The 27089-nt window shown below is 38.2% G+C and overlaps 1 protein-coding gene across 1 annotated transcript; it reads left to right on the forward strand.

The window, feature by feature from the left end:
* Window positions 1–25373, forward strand: LOC140127595 (aminopeptidase N-like). The gene is made up of 20 exons (XM_072148459.1): window positions 1–748; window positions 2465–2607; window positions 3698–3822; window positions 4716–4845; window positions 6262–6416; window positions 7520–7633; window positions 8608–8751; window positions 9798–9863; window positions 11552–11617; window positions 12690–12868; window positions 13576–13652; window positions 15766–15899; window positions 16719–16774; window positions 17610–17757; window positions 18087–18178; window positions 19619–19726; window positions 21598–21765; window positions 23282–23422; window positions 24061–24139; window positions 24286–25373. Exons 1-20 carry the CDS (start codon window positions 60–62, stop codon window positions 24445–24447), a joined length of 2976 nt encoding a protein of 991 aa, XP_072004560.1. The 5' UTR covers window positions 1–59; the 3' UTR covers window positions 24448–25373.
* Window positions 25374–27089: the final 1716 nt, after the last annotated feature.

A 27089-nucleotide genomic window follows, 5' to 3' on the forward strand; every position in this document is an offset into this window, starting at 1 on the left:
GAGGAGGTATATAAAGAACAGCATTGGAATTCTGTGTTCCTGTGGCACCTCCTGGCACAATGGCTAAAGGCTTCTTCATTAGTAAGCTTGTGGCCTTGGTCGCCATCTTCTTTGCCATAGCTGCAGTGGCCACAATAATTGCTCTAGCAGTTGTTTATTCAAATGAGAAGTCCAACAATAAGGTAGAAAATGGAGGAACAACATCAACGACTATCACAATTGCTCCCACCACCAGAGCTACAGGAACTACATCAACAGCCACCACTACCCCCACCACCAGAGCTACAGGAACTACGACCACGACTACAGCTACATCAACAGTAAAACCTGCAAGTACAACTCCGGCATCTAATGAAATATGGGATCAATATCGGCTTCCAAAAAACCTTGTACCAGATCACTATGATATTGACCTTAGACCTGTTTTAATACAAAATGCTCAAGGGCTTTACGTCTTTCATGGGGAAAGCAAAGCCCATTTCACGTGTAATGTTGCTACACAACACGTCATTATCCACAGCAACAAACTCAATTATACTGAAGATCCCGTCCTCACAGATGAAGCTGGCGGTAAAATAAACATAAATAAGCATTTTTTTGTAGAAAAGACACATTTTTTAGTATTGCAACTCAATGAACATCTAAGTCCTGGATCAAAATATACACTTCACACAAAGTTTGTGGGAGAACTGGCAGATGATCTGGCTGGATTTTACCGAAGCGAATATGTAGAAGACGGTGTGAACAAGTAAGTTACATATAAAATATCAATCTCTTCATCTACTAATTATTTGTATACTACCAGTAGGAGATTAGTGCTGCTTTTAAATTGCACAAAAGTTTCTCCCAACAGGCAATGGGGCACATGTATCATACGTATGACTTTGTGCATGTCTTTTTTTTTTACTTTTGTGCTCATCAGATGTGTCTTACTTTTTTTCCGTATTAATGCATGTTTGTTTGAGGAGCTAAGCTCTTTCGTAAATGTGTAACTTTTTAACATAAAAGTTGTAAAAAGTCTCCAATAATGAAAAACAGCAGTAATCTAATTTGTATGATTGCTAGGGTTCAAGTGTAAATTTGCACCAAAATTTGTAACTTCTTTGGTTCAGATGATATCTGCGGAAAACTAGACAATGCTGAACTCTGAAGGGTGCCTGTCTTAGGCAAAAAAAAAAACAGTCATAAATTTCCCAAAAATCTCAGAAACTTTCAAAAACGAAAGAGTCAATCAGTAAATTAGATTCATAATCTCAAATGTATTGCCTTTTCTTTTCATTCTTTTGGTTGGAGTGGTGTTTCTTTAATGCAATGTAATATCTGTAGGTTGTGATTTAGAATTTAGAAGTGGTACGGCTACATTTTGAAAAACATTTTACTACGGTGCTGTTCATCTTTTGTATGTTTGCAGAAAAGGTTTTACCTTTATCAAAAATATGGACTTCTACATAGCCTGAATTCTTAAAGGGGTTATCCGGGTTTAAAAAAAATTTTATGGCCGGGCTGGGGTGGGCTATTTAAACATAATAAAAATGTACTTACCTCCTCCGGTGCTGCCGATGTCCCGTCTTCTCCGTGCGCCGGTTTCATTACACCGGCGCACAGGGAGCTTGCGGCCAGCCGGATGCTCCCATGCGCACCATCTCCCAGCGCTTACAACGCTGAGAGATAGGGACGGATGGGAGGAGCCGTCCACAACGCGGACCGGAAGCTCCCTGTGCGCGGCTTCCGTGCCCCTGTTTGTTTACAGGGGCACGGATCGAAGTGACCGCGGCGCGGGACATCGGCGGCGCCGGAGGAGGTAAGTTCATGTTTATTATGTTTAACTATCCCTCCCCAGCCCGGCCATAAAAAGATTTTTAAACCCGGATAACCCCTTTAAGCACTTTATTACCAAATGAATTACATGTGTAACCTTTCATATTTACCCATTGTGTATGAACCTTGATCATAATCTATAGGAGGAATTACACTGTTTTCTTACATTTACACTTTATTTTCATGTTTATACACAATATTTTTCTGTAATTTCTATTTATCTGACCTGTGTCAGTCCTTGAAGTGAGGTAGGATATACCAACTTTTTAATGTATTAGTTTATTAAATATGATTCTATTGATGTCAATATATTTACTCTGTTTTTAAGTTTATGGTGATTTTCCATCATTACCGTACTTATTCTTATTTTGACTTAAATCTAAATTAGAACCAGTCGGTTCAATGTTGACCATGTTGGTGTAAAAATGTAATAATTTTATAGTTATGGGTTTCAAATGTCACACTAATGTTTATTGGGTGATTTGTCAAGCTAGTTGTCAACCAATAGGTATCTCATGAATAATTTTCAAATTGTTTGATACACCGTCTATCCTGACATATAAGAAGACCATATTTATCTTTTGTGAAACTGTTCTTTTTAACTGTACATTGGTCATTGAGCAATACATTATCCTTTTGATGACAGGATCATCGCTACTACACAAATGCAGGCCCCTGATGCCAGGAAGGCCTTCCCCTGTTTTGATGAGCCGGAATGGAAAGCGACGTTCAACATCACCCTCAGACACAAGTCGGATTATGTGGCACTGTCAAACATGGATATTATAGGTAAGTGTTTCTTTTTATGAGAAATATTTAGAACCGTTGATAAAATAACTCAGTTGGGCTTCATATATGTTTTACGCTACAATTTATATAGGTTTTTCTTGTTTAACTGCAATGCACAAAAAACCCTGTTGGAAAATGTATGTTGTACAATTACTTTCCCAAACAATAAAAAGGGAAGGAAGAGATAACTAGTACGGCAATCATAATATGTACAATTCTGATGCTTAAATGTAGGAGGGGCTATTACTGGTTAGGATAAATCTTCATTAAAATATTAATAATTGTAAAAAGGGACAAAAAAGTGGTGGAAAGGTGTGTTTGTATGCCACTGCTGGATTAGGGGGAACCCTCAGGAGAGGTGAGCATCAGTATTTTTTTCTATTTTACCAATTTAAAGAAAACCTCTTTAATACAGCATGGGTTAAACTTCATCCTGTATGCTGATCTTATGGAATATATAGTTACCACTATGGCCCATGAATTGTGGTGCAGGAAACATGCTATAATGTTCAGTGAGATGTAAGATTGTGGTGAAAGGGATTCATTAATTGTTGCATGAAGACAAAGGTATAGAGCTTTCTCCCCATTCATGAAGGTGAAATAGAACTCTGTAGACCTGCTTTTGGCAGGTGTACATGTGCGCCAAAAAATGAGTGGAAAAATTAGAAGTGCTGGAAAAGTGTCAAATTCACAAGCGTTGCCACAATTGTGCGCCCAAGAAAAAAACAAGTTGTGAGCATTGGAAAGCCACCAAAATTGTGGCTCTGACACTTGATAAATGAGACACAAGAGGCGCAGCAAGGAGAAAAGAAATGTTTTCCATTTGAAAGTTGTTCATAAATGCTACCCTATGTGTTCATAGTGTTTGCTTTATAGACATATGTAAGTAAAACAAACCTTATTTAATAAAACTGACCCTGCCCAGGAGTTTTTTAATTCAGCTCTGCAATCATTATAATGTGTACTTTTCTAGTCATTTGTGCTAAAATCAATACATTTCTATAAAGCCTCAAAAATACATTTACAGCCATACATCATAGAATGTTTTTCATTTAATTAACATCATTTGACAAATATTTTCATGTTTCAGATGTGACAACTACAGAAATAGATGGTGAAACATGGAATGTCACAAAATATGCAGAGTCCCCGAAAATGTCGACATATCTGGTGGCCTTTATAGTTTCTCAGTTTAGTTACGTTGGGAACGAAAGGGTAAGTATCTTTTTATTAAGCAAAAAATCTGCTTTTCAACATCAATTTGCAATAAATATACAACACCAAAGGGGTGAAACCTACAAAGACAGGAGCATACTTTGCTAGTATTAATCTGAAGTCGGCTAGAGTAAGGTGCCCCAAATACGGTATATTGAAAGTAATACATTCTATAAAAGACACCTTTGTGCAAGAGAAATTAATAAACATATATAGCACTGAGTATTTACACAAAAGTATTTAACATCATAAAAGATTTTTAGTGTTAAGGCGAGTCATTATAACCGGGACACGCAGCACAATACAACATGCATACAACAAATGAGCCAAAACAGAGAGCTGAGCTGCTCAATCCTATGTCTAGTAGAAAAATCAAAATCTGCACAAAACATTTGTAAAATCATTGATTTAAATAGAGTTAAAGGGGCACATTTATCATAGGCGGGCAGGGCCCAGCGTAGAAATAAACCCAGCCAGCGACTTTTATGTCGCCAGCAACAGCGAGTGCACCGGTGCAGGGACAGTGACGCACCACACCGGCCCACTCCCAAAATTGTGACTTTTTTATGCATTCACATCTGGGTTTGAAAGATGTATCAGACACAACACTGAAAAATTCTTGTGCAGCTAACTTTGTTAGGCGAGTGAAAAGTCACAAATTTTGCCACTAATATGCAACTGCGCTGAAAAAAGTCACAAATATAAGAGAGAAAAAAAAACCTCTAAGATAATTTATCCCCTAATGAACCTAGCTGGACAAACGAGGACTTATTTTAATTTACTGACAGTAAAATCAGTACTGGATAAAAACTGGTATATATATATATATATATATATATATATATATATATATATTACATATTCAATTTATACTAAATTATAATTATGTACAGGTTAAAATCTGGGGCCGTAAGAAAGCAATTGAGGTAGAGAAGCAAGGAGAGTATGCACTGAGTGTCACAGAGAAAATCCTGGATTTTTTTGAGAACTATTATAACGCCTCTTATCCACTGCCAAAATCAGGTAAGTATAAGATTTGCGGCTGTCTCTACTCACTACCTTCTAGTCACTGGAATTATTGATTCTATGAATAAAAGATACATCACTATATCCTGTCTATCACATTACATATACTCCAGACTGAACCTAACTGACTTCCAATTCACTCAGAGTGGGATAATATTTCTGGTATATCCCAGATTACCAGCCCACCATTTTCACTGATACTATATCATGAGCGGGTTCATCGTCTGTAACCTTTAACGATAATATAAATCTTTTACAAAATATTGAATTGAATGTATATTTTAATGCTTGGATATGGGAATTATATGAATGTTTTTCAGGTTTTTTGTATATTTGAGTGTAACTTGTGAAGTATTGATCCATTTTTGAGATTTGTTGGTTTATATATATTTATATAAGTATATTGAAAGAGATGGTGGTGAAGTGGGGATGAGTATAATGTCCTTGTAAAAGAGAATCTTATAAACTAGGCTAATAAAACACCATTCAACATGCCCCTGGATGCAAGAAAATCAATTACAGTGAAGGGAGCGTTCTGAAGCAAGTAGAGCTTAATTTCAGTACTAAACTCCCTGCATTTCCCTGACTTTATACAATCACTTTACATTTTGCTTTAAAGTTGATTTTCTGGGTGATACCAGCCTGGAATTGGTAAAAAACATTGTGGGGGGGGATTTGTCACAGCTCGTATAAGCTGTGATTTAGCCACAATTCCCGCTGCAGAGCGGAGAATTGCACTTATTCTGCCACCTACCCCACTTTGGTGGGGGACGAGACGATGCCAGGCAGCACCTGGTGTTGAACTGAACCAGGAGCATGATGCACCTGACTATTGCCCCCATGCTACCAGGAGGCTGGATTCTCCTAATATATTTGGCAGGGATTTTGATCATATGCTGGCACTGTAAGCTGGCATCCCTCCCATTATACCCTATGGAATCACAGTGGTTATGGCTTACAATCTCTGATGCAATATACTGGCCTTATACAGGATATGCAATTATAATTCTTTCTCAACCGTAAACTGGTTTATATGAAGGACTGGAGGCATATGGATCAAAGAAAGTTTTCTTGATTTCTTCTTGGTTTCCAATGCAAAAGGAGACAATGTTTGTCATAAATAAGAACATGATTTTGCTGAAGGGAAAATTGCTGGGATATTTGGGTGCTTGATCTGGGATCTTTTCACTTCTAAGGGACATCTGGGACATCTAAGTCCCATAGAGGTGAATGGTGCATAGGTGGATCATGTGCATCTGTCCTACATAATGTATGCAGTGCCCCAGTATATATATATATATATATATATATATATATGTATATATATATATATATATTAGATGCCTAACTGTATATTGACTGATGTGCTATAATTTGTTCTTTAACAATAATGTCTCTATGTCTCTACTTTAGACCAGGTAGCTCTCCCAGACTTCAGTGCGGGTGCCATGGAGAACTGGGGACTTATAACATACCGAGAGAATGCACTCCTTTGGGATTCTCAGGAATCTTCCATTGGTAACAAGGAGAGGGTGCTCACTGTAATTGCCCATGAGCTTGCACACATGGTGAGTTTAATAGTGTTTAAATTTTACTCTGTATCGTTATTACCTATATTAAAAATTATCAATTCTCTGATGAAAGAGGGAAACAATCAAAACTATTTTCATATACAGGCAGTCCCCTACTTAAGGACACCCGACTTACAGACGACCCATAGTTAAAGACCTCTGCTGAAGCTCTCTGGATGCTTTACTATAGTCCCAAACTGCAATGATCAGCTGTAAGGTGTCTGTAATGAAGTTTTATTGTTAATCCATGGTCCAAATACAGCAAAAAATTTTGAAACTCCAATTGTCACTGGGGCAAAAAAATTTTTTGTCTGGATCTACAATTATAAAATATACAGTTCCGACTTACATACAAATTCAACTTTAGAACAAACCTATGGACCCTATCTTGTATGTAACACGGGGACTGCCTGTATTAGGAAAGTGCCATTTAAGATAAGGTTCACCAGATAAGGTTTCACACATGTACTAATAGTTAAGGCCCTGAATATTTTAACACTGTCGGTGATGGAGGACAATAACTCAGGTGCAATTAGTTGACTTACTTTAACCCAGAATTTTAGGCCACAACCTCCTTTTCCAGCCTCCACTTCCCAAGCAAGTTCAAACGTTATGCCACAGGATGCACCACATTTTGTCACAAAAAAGTGCAGCAAAATATTTCTAAACTTCACTTTAACCTAGGTTATTGATAAGCAATTATATTTCCTTTACTCCTTAACTATTAAAACATATGTCTTTATTAAGTTCAATTAAAAACACCTCACTTCTACTGTTAGACCATAATAACCGAAGGTTTAGGACTATCACTGTTAAAAGCGTATTAAAGCAAATACCAGTTTACATACCAAAGTCTTTAAACTGACATCCAACAAAAGCTTGTAAATCAAATCTCTTACTGTGATTCAGAAGTGAGATATCAATAAGCCAGTTACTGGTTTCTAGGTGGGTCCTATCCTGAGTGGAGGGGTCTGAATCTATCCGTCAAGGTTAGATCCTGCCTTTACAAGGGCAGTGTACAAAGGCTATCCCTTATATGTGTAGTAAGATGATCTTCTTCACACAATGTGCTAACAATGTTTTATCTTCTGCTGTTGTAGTGGTTTGGAAACCTTGTTACAATTCGATGGTGGAATGATCTCTGGTTGAATGAAGGTTTTGCCTCTTACGTGGAATATTTGGGAGCTGATTATGCAGAGCCCACCTGGAACATAGTAGGTTAAGACCGTCTTGTAGTAAGATAATGAAAAGAGCAAAAATAGAGATTACTTTATTGTAAGTTTGACAACAATCAACATGTATTACCTATTCACAGTCCCCAGTGAAAAGGTGATGATTAGTGGGTAGAAACCAATACAAAGTCAGTATGACAGATGTAGCCAAGCACTGTACCGCCTATCTCTGTAATAACCATAAACTTTGTATGGAGCAGCCAGCTGCATGCTGGCAACGACTTAATTTATAGATCTCATTGTCATTGTCCAGTAAGGCTAATGATTGGATTAGGACCTCCCACTTCAGGTAAAAGTAGTAGTGTGGCCCCAGGTGTTGGGCCTATCAGATATTTATCACCTGTCCAATGGTACACCACAGGGTAGGTGATTAATATCTGATTGGGGAACACCACAAGGGTTAGAAAAAGAAAGCTCAACTTTGGGACTATCCCCTTGGTATCCCTCTACCTTTGTAGCTCTCGCATCTACATTCAAATACTTAGTTATATTGTTATAACATTTTACTTTTATGTGTCCGAGAGGATTATAAGCCCACCAGAGTTTAGTACTATTTGTAAAAATGTAATATACCAACCTTGACCAAGAAAAGAGAAAAACTATTGTGATTTTAATAAACACATGAATAGGTAATTGTCCCAAAGATGACAATGAATTGTTAAAAGGGAAAATAAACACCAGGCCCTTTATACAATAATGGGTTGAGCCATTTTTTATTTTACAAGCTTGTTTCATCCTTAAAAAACATTGGGTTTGCTACTTGTCTCTTAGGGTCTGCAAAAAAAAAAATTAAAATATAATAATAACAACTATACTTCATGCCGTTGTCTATAATAATATTTCATGTATACATATCGTTGATACCTCTTAGAATACAACAATACACAGACATCAACTTCTGGGTTTGCTTTTTTGTTATATACTTATTAATGGTGTTTTGTTTTTGACAATTACAGAAAGATCTGACAGTGCTTTCCGACATACACAGAGTAATGGGTGTTGATGCTTTAGCATCTTCTCATCCACTCACTTCTAAGGAAGAAGATGTGAACAGTCCCTCAGAAATAAGTGCACTTTTTGATTCCATCACTTACAGTAAGGTAAATGAAAATGTTGTATTGCAGACATGCTTGAACTTGCCAGTCACATTTATCCTCCTGCAGCAAAGCCAACCTGAAGACTATGTGCAGCTACAGCCAAAGACCAAGGCTGCTTTCACACGTTTGTTCCCGTTGCCTTAACATTTACAGTGACATTTTTGTTTATGTAAACACAATGTCAACTCAATATTAACACAGTGTAAACGCTATTGCTATTGCATTTACATAGCAGTTACAAATAGAACATATGAATGCAACTTCAGCTTCAAAATCCAGGACACACATAACTGAAAGATGAAATCTAAACCTCAAATTGGGCCAATTGGCATCACTTTTGCTGGCCTTTTTGTGCCTTCTTCTGGATAAAAACTGCAATATTATACTTTATCTACCTTATCTACTATGATGACCCCTAACTATACTTTTTATCTATTTTTGCTACTTTACTAAAATTCCTATTAGTTTAAAGCTACTAAGGGATAGCTAGGACTTCACAAATCTCTAAACCTGTCATTAGACTGTAAATACTCAAGCAGTTTTGTAGGCAGTTTTATGCTCCAAAGTCATCAGATTTCCAAAAAGAAGAAACATTATGAATTATCGACTAATGTTTTCCTCAATCTTTTCTATCTACTTTTGACTTTGACTGTTAAAAGCTGGAATTATATATAATGCCATTTTCTATGCCAAAATCAGTAAAACAATAAGGGAGAAGTTGACTAAATTGGAAGAAATCTGTCTACCTTTCTTTATATGTATATTGTAAATGAAGATTGCGGTTCACCATGAGCGTGTCTGCAATGTCTCATGGCCAGCTTCACAAGGCCGAATGCTCATTACAGGCGTACACAAAAAATTTACAGCATTAAGATCACAGATTTTCAATAGAAAAATGCTGATGATGAGGGGTTCATTAGCCTTTGTCCTTTGTTTAGGTTATAAGGTTTTACCTCAAATGCAACAAGTTAGTTGATGATCAAATTAATCCTTTAAGAACCTTTAAGAAAACGGTAATCAGCTTTTCTTTCCTGCTGCTTTTATTTTAGGGGGCCTCTGTTATTCGGATGTTGTCCTCATTTCTGACAGAAGACCTTTTTGTAAAGGGACTTCAAGTAAGTAACAACTGTCAATCCTATAACTTTGGTTCTAAAGGAGCTCTGCATGTTGTGCCTTCATTTATCAATCTAGAGCAAATGACATACCTCAAATGAAACTATTTGCAAGTAGGTAAGAATTGTCATAGGTGCCATGAAAAGGCAGCCGAATTTACCCAATGTCTATAGTTTCTACAGATAAATGCCCCCTTTTTTCAATAAGATTTTAATGTGATGTGTCACCATTTGTCCTTAGTTTGCATCTGTTTCTTTAGAGTATTGTTTTTGAATGGTCAAACAATGCAATGGAGATTTATGCCATTTTTGACACTTTTTTCAGCCTATAATTCTTAGTGTTAGAGAGTCTTGAATAAAGCTACTTATAGGGGCACATTTATTAAGGGCCATGCACCAGTTTTCTGGCAGACTTTACACATTCTTTTATGTTCAAACTGCTCGTGCGGCACATTTGTGTCACTCGTGACTCTCTTATGTTGAAGGTGCACCAAAAACAAGTGTTACACTCTGTCGGGCAGTGCAACCAGAAATCCTGAATAACGTGCGCCAGAAATCCTGAATCTGGCGCACTCTGCACACTACACAGGCAAACTGCACATAGTACATACTGCACTGTTTTTAGTAAATGTGGGTCATAGTCTCCACTGTAGTCAATCTCAGGTCTAGTGACACAATCTGAAGTGCAGAAGCCTCCTTATGATTTATGAGGAATCTGGCCACTACAGATCTGAGATAGATAAATTCATCAATTGTGAAGTACTGAAAACAGATTGAAATGTAGTACTAATGTGTAAGACATCTTGAAAAATAAAGCTTAAATGACATCTACTGACATCAGATTTACTGATGATAGTCAGCACTTACTTTCTTGCTCATTATGGCCTCTACTTTTTTGAGTAGACTGAGAATGCCCGGATTCTCATAAAAATTACTTTTTAAAAATATGCAAACAAGCCTGACGCTCTCCAGCCTACGTCACTGGAGCACCTCTTGGCTCCGCTGTGTCGTAATCTCTGCATGCCTCCATGTCTCAATATTTCCCCTTGTCCTGTCGACTTATCCACAGACAGCCGGCTGTTTGCAAGTATTGCTATTTCTTTGCGCAGCCGCACTGGTATCCAGTTAGCTGCACAAGAAAAGTATGAGGAAATGCTAGTAAAAAGGGTGAGGTCTACTGCAGTACTTTGACTGTGGCAGTAACCAAAAACATAAACTTCAGAAGAGATGAGGTCGGCACTTTTTGTTTCACCGGGAATCTTGAAACCTTTATTCAAACATGGTGACAGCAAGTTACAGATATTAACACATAAGTGCAGAAAAAAGCATCTTCTTACACGTTTCTGACCAATAAGGTCCTTAGTCATAGATGTGGCAGTAACCAACTAAAACCATTTTTTGCTGCAGCAGGGGGCAGAGCTCAACCTCAGCATTTCATCCAGCATGTGAATGGGATTTTGTATATCACATATATTAAGCAGGCACTATATTACAATGCTGATTTCCTGTACCAAAATCTGCATGGAACATACAGCCTTTATATACTGTATCCAAAATATAGAACAGAAAGTCTCTGATTTGATATGGATTGTACGTATGACATTAAGTCTTGGTGTCCATTCACTATTATATGTATAAAACCTGATAATTCAGATGTCCCTATTATCCTAATGATCTTCCTTTTTCTCTAGGCCTATCTTAAAAAATATGAATATGACAATACAGTGTATAAAAATCTGTGGGATTCCTTACAAGAGGTAAGTTTAGTTTGACACTCAATCTCTGACAGTTCTATTCACAGATTTTAGTCAGATGCTAAGACTTGTGGTTTCCTGTTATTTGCCATAGGATACATTAGTATATCCAATATAACAACTGGGCAGGAAATTGCAAGTATTAATGGCAGCCGCATGTTCCCAGTCTTAGGCTACCTGCACATTAATTTGAACCAGTTTGGCATCTGTTTTAGACTGCATTCACATGAATGTATGCCCCGGGTGGGCATATGGAAGGTGTGCTGGATCTGGGTGCGGCTCACCCCTCCTCTCTCTATAGAAGGTAGAGCATGCTCATCTTTTTTGTGGCCATGACTCGGAACAAAATAGTGCTATAACAGTGCAAATTTGTGACCAGATATACGTCGCCTCGACAGTTTGGATGGGGCCTTACACTGATCCTCAAGAACAAAAGTCTGTGGGGGAGATTTATTAGAAGTGCCTGAGGTAAAACTGTTCTAGTTGTTCACGGCAACCAATCAGAGCTCAGCATTCATTTTATAAACGGCTTTGGGAAAATAAAAGCTGAGCTCTGAGAAATTAGAACAGCTTCACCACGGACACTTCTAATTAATCTTCCTCTTATGAGGTACCCGTGAAAAACAGTTCTGGCTAGGGCATGCTCTTTTAAAAAAGAAAATTAAAAAATGCTAGCACATTTCCTTCAGTAAAAAAATATTTGCATTGTTTTACAGATGTATTAAGAGGCATGTGTACAGCCAGCAAGCTATGATGACTCAAAGTAGTATTTGAAAAAGTTTTTACCCTTTGCTTGCAACCTGTTCTCAATTCATATAATGTTGGGTCTTCCAGATTATTCACATAAATTAGCATATGAAAAGCAGTTATTGTCATGAGACAAACCACTTCCATACTGAAGTTAATGGTACCAATAAAAATATATAAATAGTGAAGTAGTGGTCAGTGCTAGCTGCAGTAGACTTGCCTGTTCTGGTGAATATCTGAGAGATCTTCTTAGGCATCTAAGAGCATTTCTCAATGCACTTATAAATTATTTAGTTTCAAATTAATCTCCTTCTGTTTTCTGTTCTAGGTCTATGACAATGAAACTAATGCAGTCTGGCTTCCAGATTCTATTGAAAATATCATGAACACATGGGTCTTGCAGATGGGTTTCCCAGTGGTGACAATAAGTACATTAGATGGATCCGTAACACAGAAGCACTTTCTTTTAGATCCAAACTCAACAGTCACTGCTGTATCTCCTTTTAAGTAAGTGTATTTTGTAGGCAAGTAATAAATGTAAAATATATCATGTAGATGATATAATCATCCCATTAAATGAATATGGAAATAAGAAATATGGGATAAGAATAAAGAGAACACATGCATATTCCGTTCCTGCCTCACGCAAGTACAGGGTTCATCTAAGGATTGACCTTTTTGGACAGTCAGCTCTTCTACATATCAAGGAAATAAGAACTCTGTGCAACCTATAACAATATCAGTACATGGTGCAGCACTCGGACTGATCACAGTATAATGTTAAACGGCTCTTACTTGTATAGCTGGGATCTGGTGATATCAGTTACCAATATCAGATCTGTGCTATATCCTGTTGGGTCCACAGAATGAAAAAAATGGGTGATGCTGCATGAACTGTTAGGCTTTCTTAGCTTTTAGTTGGATAAAAGTGAAATTTTTCTATGCAGTGAACAATAATAAATCAGACATAGAAATATACCAAAAGAGCACTCCAAAAAAACTGGATTAAGAAACATGTTAATGATAAATCTGCCCTAAAATTTTTTGCCATCATTGAGTCATTGCAGTAACTCACCTTCTCCTGGCAACACCCTGATGAGACTGTTTCTGTCTTCTTTTCATTCTAAATAGCAGTTTATTGTGTCTGAATACGTTGTGCACATTCTCTGTGTGTTCCCAGCTTTATGTAAAACTTTATTTTTCACCTATTTCAGCTACATTTGGCAAGTTCCTATCACATACATCACCAGAGAATCTGGATCAGGAAATTATTGGCTGACAAAAGAAAGAGGTAAGACAATAATAAGTAATGCTTTTTCAGCTCTATACACTCACCGGCCACTTTATTAGGTACACCATGCTAGTAACGGGTTGGACCCCCTTTTGCCTTCAGAACTGCCTCAATTCTTCGTGGCATAGATTCAACAAGGTGCTGGAAGCATTCCTCTGAGATTTTGCCGCAGATTTGTCAGCTGCACATCCATGATGCGAATCTCCCGTTCCACCACATCCCAAAGATGCTCTATTGGATTGAGATCTGGTGACTGTGGTGGCCATTTGAGTACAGTGAACTCATTGTCATGTTCAAGAAACCAGTCTGAGATGATTCCAGCTTTATGACATGGCGCATTATCCTGCTGAAAGTAGCCATCAGATGTTGGGTACATTGTGGTCATAAAGGGATGGACATGGTCAGCAACAATACTCAGGTAGGCTGTGGCGTTGCAAAGATGCTCAATTGGTACCAAGGGGCCCAAAGAGGGACAAGAAAATATTCCCCACACCATGACACCACCACCACCAGCCTGAACCGTTGATACAAGGCAGGATGGATCCATGCTTTCATGCTGTTGACGCCAAATTCTGACCCTACCATCCGAATGTCGCAGCAGAAATCTAGACTCATCAGACCAGGCAACGTTTTTCCAATCTTCTACTGTCCAATTTCGATGAGCTTGTGCAAATTGTAGCCTCAGTTTCCAGGTCTTAGCTGAAAGGAGTGGCACCCGGTGTGGTCTTCTGCTGCTGTAGCCCATCTGCCTCAAAGTTCGATGTACTGTGCATTCAGAGATGCTCTTCTGCCTACCTTGGTTGTAATGGGTGGCGATTTGAGTCACTGTTGCCTTTCTATCAGCTGAAACCAGTCTGCCCATTCTCCTCTGACCTCTGGCATCAACAAGGCATTTCCGCCCACAGAACTGCCGCTCACTGGATGTTTTTTCTTTTTCGGACCATTCTCTGTAAACCCTAGAGATGGTTGTGTGTGAAAATCCCAGTAGATCAGCAGTTTCTGAAATACTCAGACCAGCCCTTCTGGCACCAACAACCATGCCACGTTCAAAGGCACTCAAATCACCTTTCTTCCCCATACTGATGCTCAGTTTGAACTGCAGGAGATTGTCTTGACCATGTCTACATGCCTAAATGCACTGAGTTGCCGCCATGTGATTGGCTGATAAGAAATTAAGTGTTAACAAGCAGTTGGACAGGTGTACCTAATAAAGTGGCCGGTGAGTGTATATTGCAGTGTCAGCACAGATTATTAGATATTGTTTATATGCTGCCATATGTTAAAGGGGTAGTCCAGTTTCAGCTGTCATTCACTAGGAAGCTTCATTGTTTATTTCCTTTTATTCTCTGTGATATAATGAGCCATGCACCTCTGTGATATCACATGACCAGAGATATTACGAGCCGTGCACCTATGTGACATCACATGACCATGGACCGCTGTTTATCCACAGGTATTGATACAGAAAGTGCATTAGAAAATTTTATAACACCAAAAATTTTATGACACCAAAAATATCAAATATATGTAGAAAATGGCCAACACCTTTAATTTTTTTGATCTAATGCGTTAGTAGAACTATGATTTCTTGTGGAGATGTGCAGATTGTGCAGATTTTAATGAGTGCCAAAAGCTTACGGCTCACCTACTTGGCTGTACTATGGCTTCCTGCTGCAGTTCCATAGTCTGGTGAAGTATTCCTGATCTCTGGAGGAACAAATCCCACCATTGAAACTCAATAGATGGGTCCTGCACAAAGTATAATAGAAGAATGTATATGTCTCCCAACTGCTCCATGGAGCATTTTTATTAACACCAGGGCAGTCCTTAAATCCTGCGCTGTGAGGCACTGAGCCTTTTAAACTTTTTACAGCAAAGCTGCATCCACAACTTAACAAGGTCAGATCATTGTAGTCTAAAAAGTCAAATTTCTTCTGGATTCTCAAAGACTATAATCTACGGAAAATAGACAAAAATAAAAGAAAACACTTCTGAATGGATCCAACGAATGTATTGTATTTATTGTAGGTGTCCCCTACAAATACACACAGCACAAGGCCCTTTTTTTACTGTAATGTAATGAGGCCTTATCTAATATTTTGATGCATTTCAGACACAAATTCGTCATTTCAATTATCTGGAGACAACTGGCTGCTTGCAAACATAAATGTAACTGGATACTACAGGGTCAACTATGATGATGGAAACTGGAACAGATTGTTCATGCAACTGGATCGTGATCTAAGTGTGAGTATTATCAGTATTATTGGGGAGGACAAACCAGATGTGTCTAAAAAACAATGTTTAATGAGAAAAACACACACAACCTCTGTATTACAGATATATATATAAGAGGACCTGAAGCCAATGAAGATGCTAAAATTTTCAATACTGTTTCACAAGAAACATATTGGGCTTTTAATCATAAATTGACATAGATCTTAAAAATGTTGCACAAATATCGCAAGTAACTTCTTTCCATAAGTATGGTTTAGTCTGGAGTTTTTTGTGCCAAAAAATGTCGCAAATTGGAGACAATTTGAAATGATAAATGTCATTTGCGACATTTAGCACATTTGGAATAGAAGATAAATGTGTCTTACTGACGAAAAACAAATGTCCCCAAAAAGATGCAAAAATTGCAATGCGTCAAAAAATGTCACAAAAAAGACAGGAAAAACAGGAAGAAAAATAAAGATAATTGACCCCCAATGAATTAAATAGCTATCCATGATCAACAAAGTCATTAAAGTTTGAAAAAGCACTTACTGGTATCTGTCTTGAATTGGTTGTTTGAAATAAGTCTAATATAAATCTTTTAGAAACAAATCACTATCATAAAGTATTGCCCATTTTTAATATCAGTTGGCACCAGGATTAATATAGAATAACTAAATTTTGTTACCATTGTCAGCACAGTTTTATTGGTACCTGGTATGATATAGTGGCATTCTGACTTAGATTAAGCTTAAGAGATAGAAATTGATAGTTTTCTATAAATGATTGCTAGGTATTTACAATCAGACAAACAAATTAAGTTATAGAACACAATTCTTGCTTTTACAGGCCATACCTGTTATCAACAGAGCCCAGATCATTGATGATGCCTTTAATTTAGCCAGGTGAGTAATGGACTTTTATTATGCCACTTGTCTCAGTTACTGTGCTCATATATTATGTTTAATTATGAGACAAACCTTGAAACCTATACAGTCGTCAAGTTGAAGGTTGTGCAGATGATTATAGTAATCTTACTTAATAATTAAAATGGTTATTTTCCCCGTACGTCCTTTCTTTCTGCTATAAATCGTTCCTAAATCACGTTCCCCTCCTGCAGGAAAGGGAACACGCTGCAGGAAAGGGGACATCGGAGGGAGGAAGCTACAGGAAAAGGGACATTGGAAGTCGGGGAAGGGACAGCTACAGGAAAGGGACATGGGAGGGGTAGTTACAAGAAAAGAGACACGGAAGGAGGGCATGCTGCAGGAAAGGGGAAAATGGAAGCAGGTGAAGCATCAAACAGAAAAGGGGACAATATAAGTGGGGGTGCTTCTTCAGGAAATGGGACAATATAAGCTGGGTTCTCCAGGAGTTATGATGGGATGCGCAAACATACATAGACCACAGACCCCAACACCCAACCACCAGTCCCTGGAGAAAATTTATTCTCACAGCCTGTCCCTGGCTAAAAAAAGGTTGGGGACCACTACTTTAAAGAAGCCAATAACAGAAAGGAGCATAGGAATCATGTAATAGTCTTACCACGATATTGATTTTGCTAGAGGACTGTAAGGGAAGCAGCAGATTGGTCACAGCTTTGATGGTACATTATTAAAGTCAACCCACTAAGCCATCAATATGGAAAGAGAAATGTGCAGTACATTAAAAAGAACAGTGTAAAGGATTATGTATCTACTGCAGTGTAAGAAGGGCTTTTCATTTTCTTGTTTTTTCCAGAGCCCAGATAATACAAACTACAAAAGCACTAGAAACAACTAAATTTCTTGTGAACGATGTGGAGTACATGCCTTGGCAGGCCGCTCTCAATGGTCTCAGTTACTATACACAGATGTTTGATCGCTCTGATGTGTACGGACCAATGAAGGTAAAACAGCATAGCCTTTTTTCTGTTACCAAAGTAAAATGTATAGCATGTTAGATTTATGAATTGTAGCTAAAAAAAGGTTCAAGTTCACATGGATTAGGTTGGTAATTTATGTTGTTTTTAGCAAAGGCAGTAGTGCATACCTACTCCAAAGTGTCTGGATTCACAACCTTGTATAGCCAGGTTTTCAGAGGTCCATTTTGCCATTTTTTCTTAGAGATAAACCATCATTTTCCACTAAGTATCACAAATGTCTTTTTATGCTCTATTGTTTACAATTTGATTACACTACACAATAAAAAACTGATTTTAATAAATATCTTCCACAGGCTTACTTAAAGCAGCAGGTTACACCTTTATATGAATATTTTAAACAAAAGACAAATAACTGGAAGGATAGACCTGAAACTTTAACAGAACAGTAAGTACAATTGTTATAAAACTTCATTTCTAACCAAAATTTTAATGCATTCTCTCTACAATTAGGTTAGGAACTTAAAGGGAACCTATCACCACATTTGTACAAATACAACCAGGGACAGGTTCCTATAGATCCCTATTTACTAGCTGCCCCCTTCTTTCAACTAAAATTGTTTCGCTTACATTTACATAAATCACCTTTTATCTTATATTTCCTGACATCAAAGAGTTTGTGTCCTTCTCATCCGGAACCTCCCATATAAAACTCCTCATGCCTTATTACTGGTTACAGTTCATGCCATGTGACCAGAGTAACATCATTGCAGGTCCTTTAGCCTCTTAACAAAAGCAAACTGTACCACATGTATGTATGTGACCACATGAAGTCAAAGCGGTCTTCATGGACTTCCATTCCTCTCCATCTTCCATGGAGGCTGCTGTGATTTCTTGTGATCACATACATGGTGTACAGTTTGCTATTCTTAGAAGGCTAAAGGACCTGCGATGAGGTCACTCTGGTCACATGTCATGAATGTAAAACATGGCAGTGTGTAAAAAAATTGACACAACAGGGCATATTTATCAGGACCTGACTTTGCACAGAGGCCCTGAAATAAATGCAAATGCTAGCTTATTGCTAGCACTTGCGATTATTTGCCCCAGTCTGCCACCTTCACGCCACTGAAGGGCGTGACCGGCCAGGATTGGGCCGTCGTGGGGCGTTACTGTTACATTTGAAAAGTCACGGACTGCGCTTGGAAGTGCCAGGCGTAGAACAAACAATGACGGCAGCCTGCAATATACATCAAGAAGTGGAAGCCTCTTAATGTATCCAGCTGCGAATATGCAGCAGGGGGCACAAGTACCGTCTTATGATAAATATCCCCCAATATTTACCTTGCGTCCATAGAGCTTTATATGTCTGTAGTTGAATATTAGCAGACGGTCCCTAAGTACAAGAAGGCAAAGCAGTGATTTGAAAAAACACAGAGACGTCAGTCACAATAATGGGGTGTTGTTCACTGGCAACCTGAGAGAGAGAAGAGTCACAAAGATCAGACATGAGTCAGAAAAGCTATTTTGCATATCAGAAAAATGTCTGTAATTAAGGTACATTGGCAGATCATTTTATTTGATATAGGGAGGACTTGTAACCCTTTATCGGCAGGCAATAGTTACTCAGGGTGGTCAAAATCTGGTGACAGGTCCTCATTAACTGACTTTTCGAAACCAATGATAAAACAAAATAAAAGTACAAATATTACATACAGCACAGTGTCTATTGTATTCTGCCAATGCTTTTACTAGAAGAGGATGAAACATGTTTCATGCAGTTTGGCGTCAGATATAATAACATAAGGCTAACTGATCTGATCTAACATTTGGTATTTTAATTCTATTAATTATAATATTTTCCACTTTATTCTATTTTTACCTACAGATACAATGAAATCAATGCAGTCAGTACGGCTTGTAGTTATGGAATCCAAGAATGTGGAGCACTGGCCTTAAGTCTCTTTAACGATTGGAGGACTGGAGGAGTTAATGGGTATGTATAGGCTTAACAAGTAGTATATCTTGTGCTAAAAAAAACCTGGTAATTGAAATATAGGATTAAATGTTGCATTTCATGCATAGTCCATGGTCTGGATTTAAAGTGCATCATATACATTTAATCCACCTCTAAAGTTCCTCACAATTATGGGTCTCATATTGACAAAATGTCCAGAATTCAATAAACAAATGCAGTGCATCCAGACAATATTTGAATATTGCATGCTTTTTATGTAAATCATCTATTTTATATTCAATAATTGATGTAAAAAGCGACACCTTTTAGTCACATATACCATTGACATAGGATATCTGTAATCAATTTATCTCATAGATTGCAAGCTCTTATGAGCAGGGCCCTCATTCCCATTGTTCTATGTGACTATGTAATTACACTGTTGTAATGTGACAGATATGTATATATTTTACAAAACTGCCTTTGGGCAGTCAAGATTAACCCATATCCGGACAATTGAAAAAATAAAGTAAAACATCACTTTTATTAGGGATTCTTAAAAAAGATTGCACTATATTACAAGCTGTTGTGGCACAAACCACTAGATGCACAGGACAAACAGTGGATTAAAAGCACAGTGTGAACTGAGTCATAGGCAGTTTGCAGGTGGTCAGTGGTATGAAACGTGAGATAGTGGGCACAATACGGGGTCCATATCCACCTATAATAATTGCTATAAGTCCACTATTGGCCAGATAAAGAGGACTGTCCTAAGCAGTATTGTCTGCTACAGTAATGTATCTTATTGTATGGATTAGAGCCCTAAAATGACCACCTAGACCATGAATAATAGTGTTGCCTGTACTGCCCCAGCAGGGGCCGCTGTGGTAGCAGGCTGTATTGTTATAAATACTGTATGGAGATCCTAGTCCTATCGTTAGAGATATAGTGGACTGAACGGTCTAGGTGTGATCTAGGTCTGACACTATCTATCCCTATTGCAACTGATGGTATTATAATTATTGCCACTGCCTGCCTAAGATTCTACCACACTGCTGATTAAAATTTTCCAAACATTAGCCCCCCTAATGTTTGGAAAATTTTAATCAGCAGTGTGGTAGAATCTTAGGCAGGCAGTGGCAATAATTATAATACCATCAGTTGCAATAGGGATAGATAGTGTCAGACCTAGATCACACCTAGACCGTTCAGTCCACTATATCTCTAACGATAGGACTAGGATCTCCATACAGTATTTATAACAATACAGCCTGCTACCACAGCGGCCCCTGCTGGGGCAGTACAGGCAACACTATTATTCATGGTCTAGGTGGTCATTTTAGGGCTCTAATCCATACAATAAGATACATTACTGTAGCAGACAATACTGCTTAGGACAGTCCTCTTTATCTGGCCAATAGTGGACTTATAGCAATTATTATAGGTGGATATGGACCCCGTATTGTGCCCACTATCTCACGTTTCATACCACTGACCACCTGCAAACTGCCTATGACTCAGTTCACACTGTGCTTTTAATCCACTGTTTGTCCTGTGCATCTAGTGGTTTGTGCCACAACAGCTTGTAATATAGTGCAATCTTTTTTAAGAATCCCTAATAAAAGTGATGTTTTACTTTATTTTTTCAATTGTCCGGATATGGGTTAATCTTGACTGCCCAAAGGCAGTTTTGTAAAATATTTCCTCTGAGTCTAATCCCTGCCGTGACAATAAGGTCCATTGTTTGTTGTATAGAATATAGATATGTATATACACATAGACTGCAGGCACCACTAAATATTGTGCAGCATTTCCACCATATGATATAGTAATATAGTGATATAGTAATCTTTGTATCTGTAAACCTAATAACACTCAGTAATGTTATTTTCTGTGTATGCTTTAAACAGTATTCATCCAAACCTGAGGTCCACCATTTATTGCAATGCCATAGCAGTAGGGGGAGAAGAAGAATGGAATTTCTTATGGCAAGAGTTCACAAAAACGACTAATGCTCAAGAGGCTGACAAACTGCGAGCAGGTCTGGCGTGTAGTAGAGAACCCTGGATCCTGAATAGGTAATAGAAATGGAAAATCTGAGACATTTACTTTTTAAGATCTCATCTTAAAGCCTTCTAAAGGATCATCTCCAATAAGGAAGTGAAATGTTTTGGCTCTAATAGTCAGCACAAGTTGGCTTCTTTGGTGGTTGTCTGCATCTAAACCTACTGATCAGTAAGAAAATTCTGTTCAAGTGCTATACCTTGCTACAAAGGGTAACTTGGCTCTATATAGTGTCCTACAAAGGCAATTTCCTTATGGAGAGATATTCCCTTTCATGACCTGCTGTCTGTAACACACTTTGAAACACTATTTCACTTAACCCAGATCTGCTATCTATCTTTAGATAATTTTTTGGTGTTGTTCCTCTGATTAATGGTTTTTCTTGAATTTCTGAAGTCGGACTTTGCACGTTCGTTTAGGTGCAAACTGCTTTCACAGGTATTTAAGAAGTGTCCACGCGTGACCCTTTTGTGGCGTGGCTGCACTAGGCATTATGCAATACAAATTAGGTGGCGTTCCAGTGCTCAGTTAGACCATGCACCAGATTTAAAATGCAGAATTGTGTTTCACGGCCCATGTTAAAGGTGCACCAAAAATAAGTTGGTGCACTCTGTCGGGACAGTGCAGGGAGTGCCAGAAACATGAAGAAATGGCGCAAGAAATTCTAAATCCGGCACCCTCTGCACACTACACAGATACACTGCATAAGGTGCAGTTTGCACTGTTCTAAGTAAATGTGCCCCATTGTGCTCAAGTAGTCTAAGACACTCTGTATGATTTTGGATGGGCCAGGTATCAATCAGATGGACTTTGAAAGGCTATTGTGCAAGGGCAAATGTAGAAAAGATGGTGACTATTTTACAGAAACAATGAGGGGTTAGAAATTTGATGAAACACACAGAAAAAATGCATCTTTTGTGTAGAATTTAATTGTGTGTCCGGCAATCATCTGCTATTGCCCAGATAAGCCACTACAGGCTATGCTTACCACTCACAGTAATGTCTGATACATAGACTGGCCAGAAATTTTGTCTCAGAGTGATCCAAAAAAGGGAGGATTTGTACAGAGGTTAACACAAATGGTTTCAATGGCTGACTCTTTTATTTAACTGCATTTTTATTGAAAATCTTTAGTAAACACAATAAATACAATAGAATGTAAGAAAAGCAGTAGAAATACTGTGTGATATAGTATTCATTGCAGTATGTTTAGTAACAAAATCATTCAATACAAAGCAAAGAATGACATTTTAAAAAGGAGATTCCATAAGCATTTACAGATAGAACAGAAACAGAAAGACAGGAGAAAACAATAGTGGTCTAGATGCTGTATAAAAAGCCATATAGCAATCAATACACACCTGTGTAACTCTTTTAATAAGGCAGTAAGCATTCTCCTATGTATTTTTGTTAGTTCAATGCTAAAAAGTGCAATTTTTTTTCTAATAAATGTGCAATATAATGCATGTATCACATATGTTCATATAAATAAAAATATACATATAATAAATTTCTATCTACAATTCACAGACTCCTGGAATATTCCTTAGATGCCAGCAAAATCCGCAAACAAGATATGCTGTCCACAATTACCAATGTTGCTAATAATGTGATTGGCCAGGCTCTTACCTGGGACTTTATTAGAGCAAACTGGGGAACCCTTGTTAAAGAGTAAGTTAAGACTATTTTCACTTTTCTAGTGTCATATTTTCTAGGCTTAAGTCAATATTCTAGGCTTCAAACCCATCCAACTGGATCTATACAAAACAGTTATACAATTTTCAAATATACTTTCTGTATCAGTTCCTCATGGTTTTGCTAGATCTCTGCTTGCTGTCCTGATATAGAAAGCTTCTATGTTTACTGCCAGTGGATAGACACTTGTCCATGGCCATGTGATGTCACACAGATGCACAAGCCGTTGTTATCCCAGAAAGTAATCAGAGCAATGTGATACTAACAACTTGTGCACCTGTGTGATATCACATGACCATGGACAGATTTCTAACCACTGGAAGTAAACACAACAGTTTTCTATAGCAGGACAGATAACAGAGATCTATAAAACAAAGAGTAATTGATAGAGAAAGTATATTGGAAAAATGTATAACTTTTCCCCACAAAACCATATCAATTGTTTGTTTAAAGTGGACAACCCCTTTAAATTTTTACAGTGTTAGTGAATTTTCCATAGTGTCTGCAAGTGAAAATGAAACAACTTATTTATTCTTTTAAAATATATTTACACCTATATTATATGCGTGATTCATTTTCTTATCCGTGTTCATTCATTCTTTGTTTTTTGTTAGAATTGGAGCTGGAATGTCCTTTGGTAATCTGCTTAATGGAGTAACCAGAAGATTTGCCACCGATTTTGAGCTGCAGCAAGTAAGTAGCAATATTTTAGCAGTTTGACAGATTAAATGAAATTTAATATTTTAAATAGTAAATAAACTGATTTTCTGGGATAACCCGAAAAAGCCCAGGCCAATTAAATTATTTGCATGTTGCTACATCTATGTTTTTTTTTCCAGCTCATACAATTTAAACAGTTTAATACTGATAACAATGTTGGATTTGGCACTGCATCTCGTGCTTTGGACCAAGCCATAGAGAAGACGCAAGCTAATATCATCTGGGTACATGAGAACAAAGCTGCCGTTAAGCAATGGTTTGAGGATGCAATAATTCCTTGAAAACATAAGAATAAAAACATTGACAAGCTGACAAACTGAATGTGCCACCCACAGGATCTGCTTGTGGATCAAAGTACTGTAAAAATGATATATGTAAAAAGTGATACCTCAAAGCTGTGATATATACTGACGTGATTCCTTCTGTTAGATTAGTCATTAGATTCATCAGGTTTCTATGAATCTCTTTTCTGTAGCGACTGAGAAACCAATGTTGGGCTAGATCTCCATTTCTGTATTGCTTAGGTTTCAAAGAATTTCCATCGACTGTGCACGATCTAATTGTGCAGGTCATGTTCAGTCTGTCCTCATCCATCAAACTTGATTGTGAGGAAGTTAACTAAATATTGCTAGACATCCAGAGGCTCCAGCTCCTGATATATCTTGCGGCTGGTGTGCAGTTGAGTAATTCTACGCCAGGTCCTGCCTCTCGTAGAACTGCACTATAAACTGACCCAGTGCTGGAGCAGGTGCAGGGCAGGAATGCCCTCCATGGCCGGGGACAGCCCCCTTGACACCCCTCCATCCCACTTGGCATAGTGGTGTCAAAAGGTTGAAATAGTCACAACTTCTGGACCTGCACCAGGAATTGCAACTATTTCAAGGTTTGTATGCAAGAAAACTGGGTACAAGCTTTGATCAATCCCCCCCAAGGTTTTTTATAAAGAGGGACTGGAGTAATTCTTTTTAGACCATCTCTTCTGTCGTGTATCTCATGCAACTACTTATCTTATCATCAAAAGAACCCTACTGGCCATAAAAGTAAATTTTTTTAGAGAGATATGTATTTTCATGCAGGCAAATGTAACCTACCTTTATTTATATCTTATAATCTTGCTGTAAATAAGAGATTTTATAATAGGCATTAAATTAATACTGTGAATAAATACTCTTGCTTCTATTATGCGGTTTTCATTCCTAAATGTAAAAATAAAAAAAATGAAATAACAAATGAGTGTCTGAAATTGGGTTCACTTGCACTGAATGTCATTGTATTACTGCTGTAAGAGAACGGACCAAAATGGAAAGGTTGGACAAACACAGAAGGATAGCAATAAAGTTAACCCACCCCCTTCCTCAGGTGGCACCTACCTGATGCTTTTTCTACCCAAAATGGTAGGTGACAACTGTTTGACTTTCCCTCCCTGCAACAAACTGAAAACTGGGAGACAAAAACAGGATGGAACAAACACAGAAGAATAGTATTACAAATGGGAGTCATATCCAAGAATGTATTGATCAAGTGTTCGAAATCAACCATGGTCACTAAGTAAGGAGTTATCCGAGTTTAAGAAATAATATAGGGCCAGACTGGGTCGGGCTGTTTAAAAAAAATAAATGTGTACTTACCTCCTAAATAAAGGTTTTTAAAAATATGCAAATTAGTCCAAGCTCCATTGATAGCCTTGAGCCCCTCAGAACCATTTGCATAATTTGTAAAACCTTTATTTCTTAAAAATAAGGGCATAAAAATCTAAAATGAGAGCAGAACATGGCCGATGGGGCACACACCAGCATTTAGGTGTGCTTGGTTTACAGTCCTTTCTTCTGGTGGTAGATGTCCTTTAAATAATGTCAAAAAGTAAAGAAGGTTTAATACATTGTCATGTGTGAAATGTTTGAAAAATGTTGCTCATAGCAGAACTAATGCACACAGCTATATTAAACCACCTTTATTTTTAAACACAATATTACATCTAGCTGCTCAAGAACACCGATGTAGGCAAAAAGAACTGTCCAAACACAAGCAGTAATAGGATCTGGTCTCAGATAGGCACATATATTCATGGGAACTACATTTGTGTGTGTGAGCCCATAGAAATTAATTTTTCATGTACCATCTATTGAAAAAGAGCATTTCCAATTCAGGAATTTATAACATATCCCCAGGACATCCAACTCCAGGACCCAGACTCAAGCAGCCCAGCAAAATGAAGTGCTTATCATGCCTTAGTTTTGCATCTGCATAAATCTCCTCCACAGTATGAGGGAGGTGGGAATGAGGAAGATAATCTCTCTTCAGCGAGCCATACACTTATTATTCAGCCAATCAATTAAGTATCCCACTCCCCCTGCCTCAGAAATTCTCTTCAGGGAGTCATACACAGCCAGCATCTCTCTCAACTCTCTTATTTCCCCCTCCCTCAGGAATTCACTTGTCAGGGTACGGGTTAGTGGATCCTCTGGACCACCGAGGGAGATGGTACTAGCCGACACCTGGGACCGGAGTCTAAGTGGCACCTGGTTTTCACCAGAGCCCTCCGCAAAGCGGGTTGGACTTGCTGCGGCAGGATACCACCAGGTCGTTCCACGGGTGCGACTAGCCCGCGGTGGCAGCCGAGGTCGAGGTACCTTAGCGGAAGACAATTTCGAGGTCGGGTCCAGGCCCTGGGTAAGGGCAGGCGGCAGAGATGCAAGGTCATGTCCAAATCCTGGGTCAGCAATGGAAAGTCCAAGCAGAAGGGAACGGGCACACAAGCACAGCAACATGGAGGAACTCGGGTAACACAGCAACACAGAGGAACTCGGGAACATAGCAACACAGAGGAACTCGGGAACACAGCAACATGGAGGAACTCGGGTAACACAGCAACACGGGTAACACAGCAACACAGAGGAACACAGCGGGAACATAGCAACACAGA

This window comes from Engystomops pustulosus, chromosome 4, assembly GCF_040894005.1.
Source record: "Engystomops pustulosus chromosome 4, aEngPut4.maternal, whole genome shotgun sequence".
In the NCBI taxonomy this organism is placed as follows: Eukaryota; Metazoa; Chordata; class Amphibia; order Anura; family Leptodactylidae; genus Engystomops; species Engystomops pustulosus.

Excerpts from the sequence above, each read along its gene's own strand:
- LOC140127595 (XM_072148459.1), top strand. The coding sequence starts at position 60 with ATGGCTAAAGGCTTCTTCATTAGTAAGCTTGTGGCCTTGGTCGCCATC. Across the intron at positions 3,823-4,715 it reads GTTACGTTGGGAACGAAAGG|GTTAAAATCTGGGGCCGTAA; the intron begins GTAAGTATCTTT and ends AATTATGTACAG. Across the intron at positions 15,900-16,718 it reads AACTGGATCGTGATCTAAGT|GCCATACCTGTTATCAACAG; the intron begins GTGAGTATTATC and ends TTGCTTTTACAG.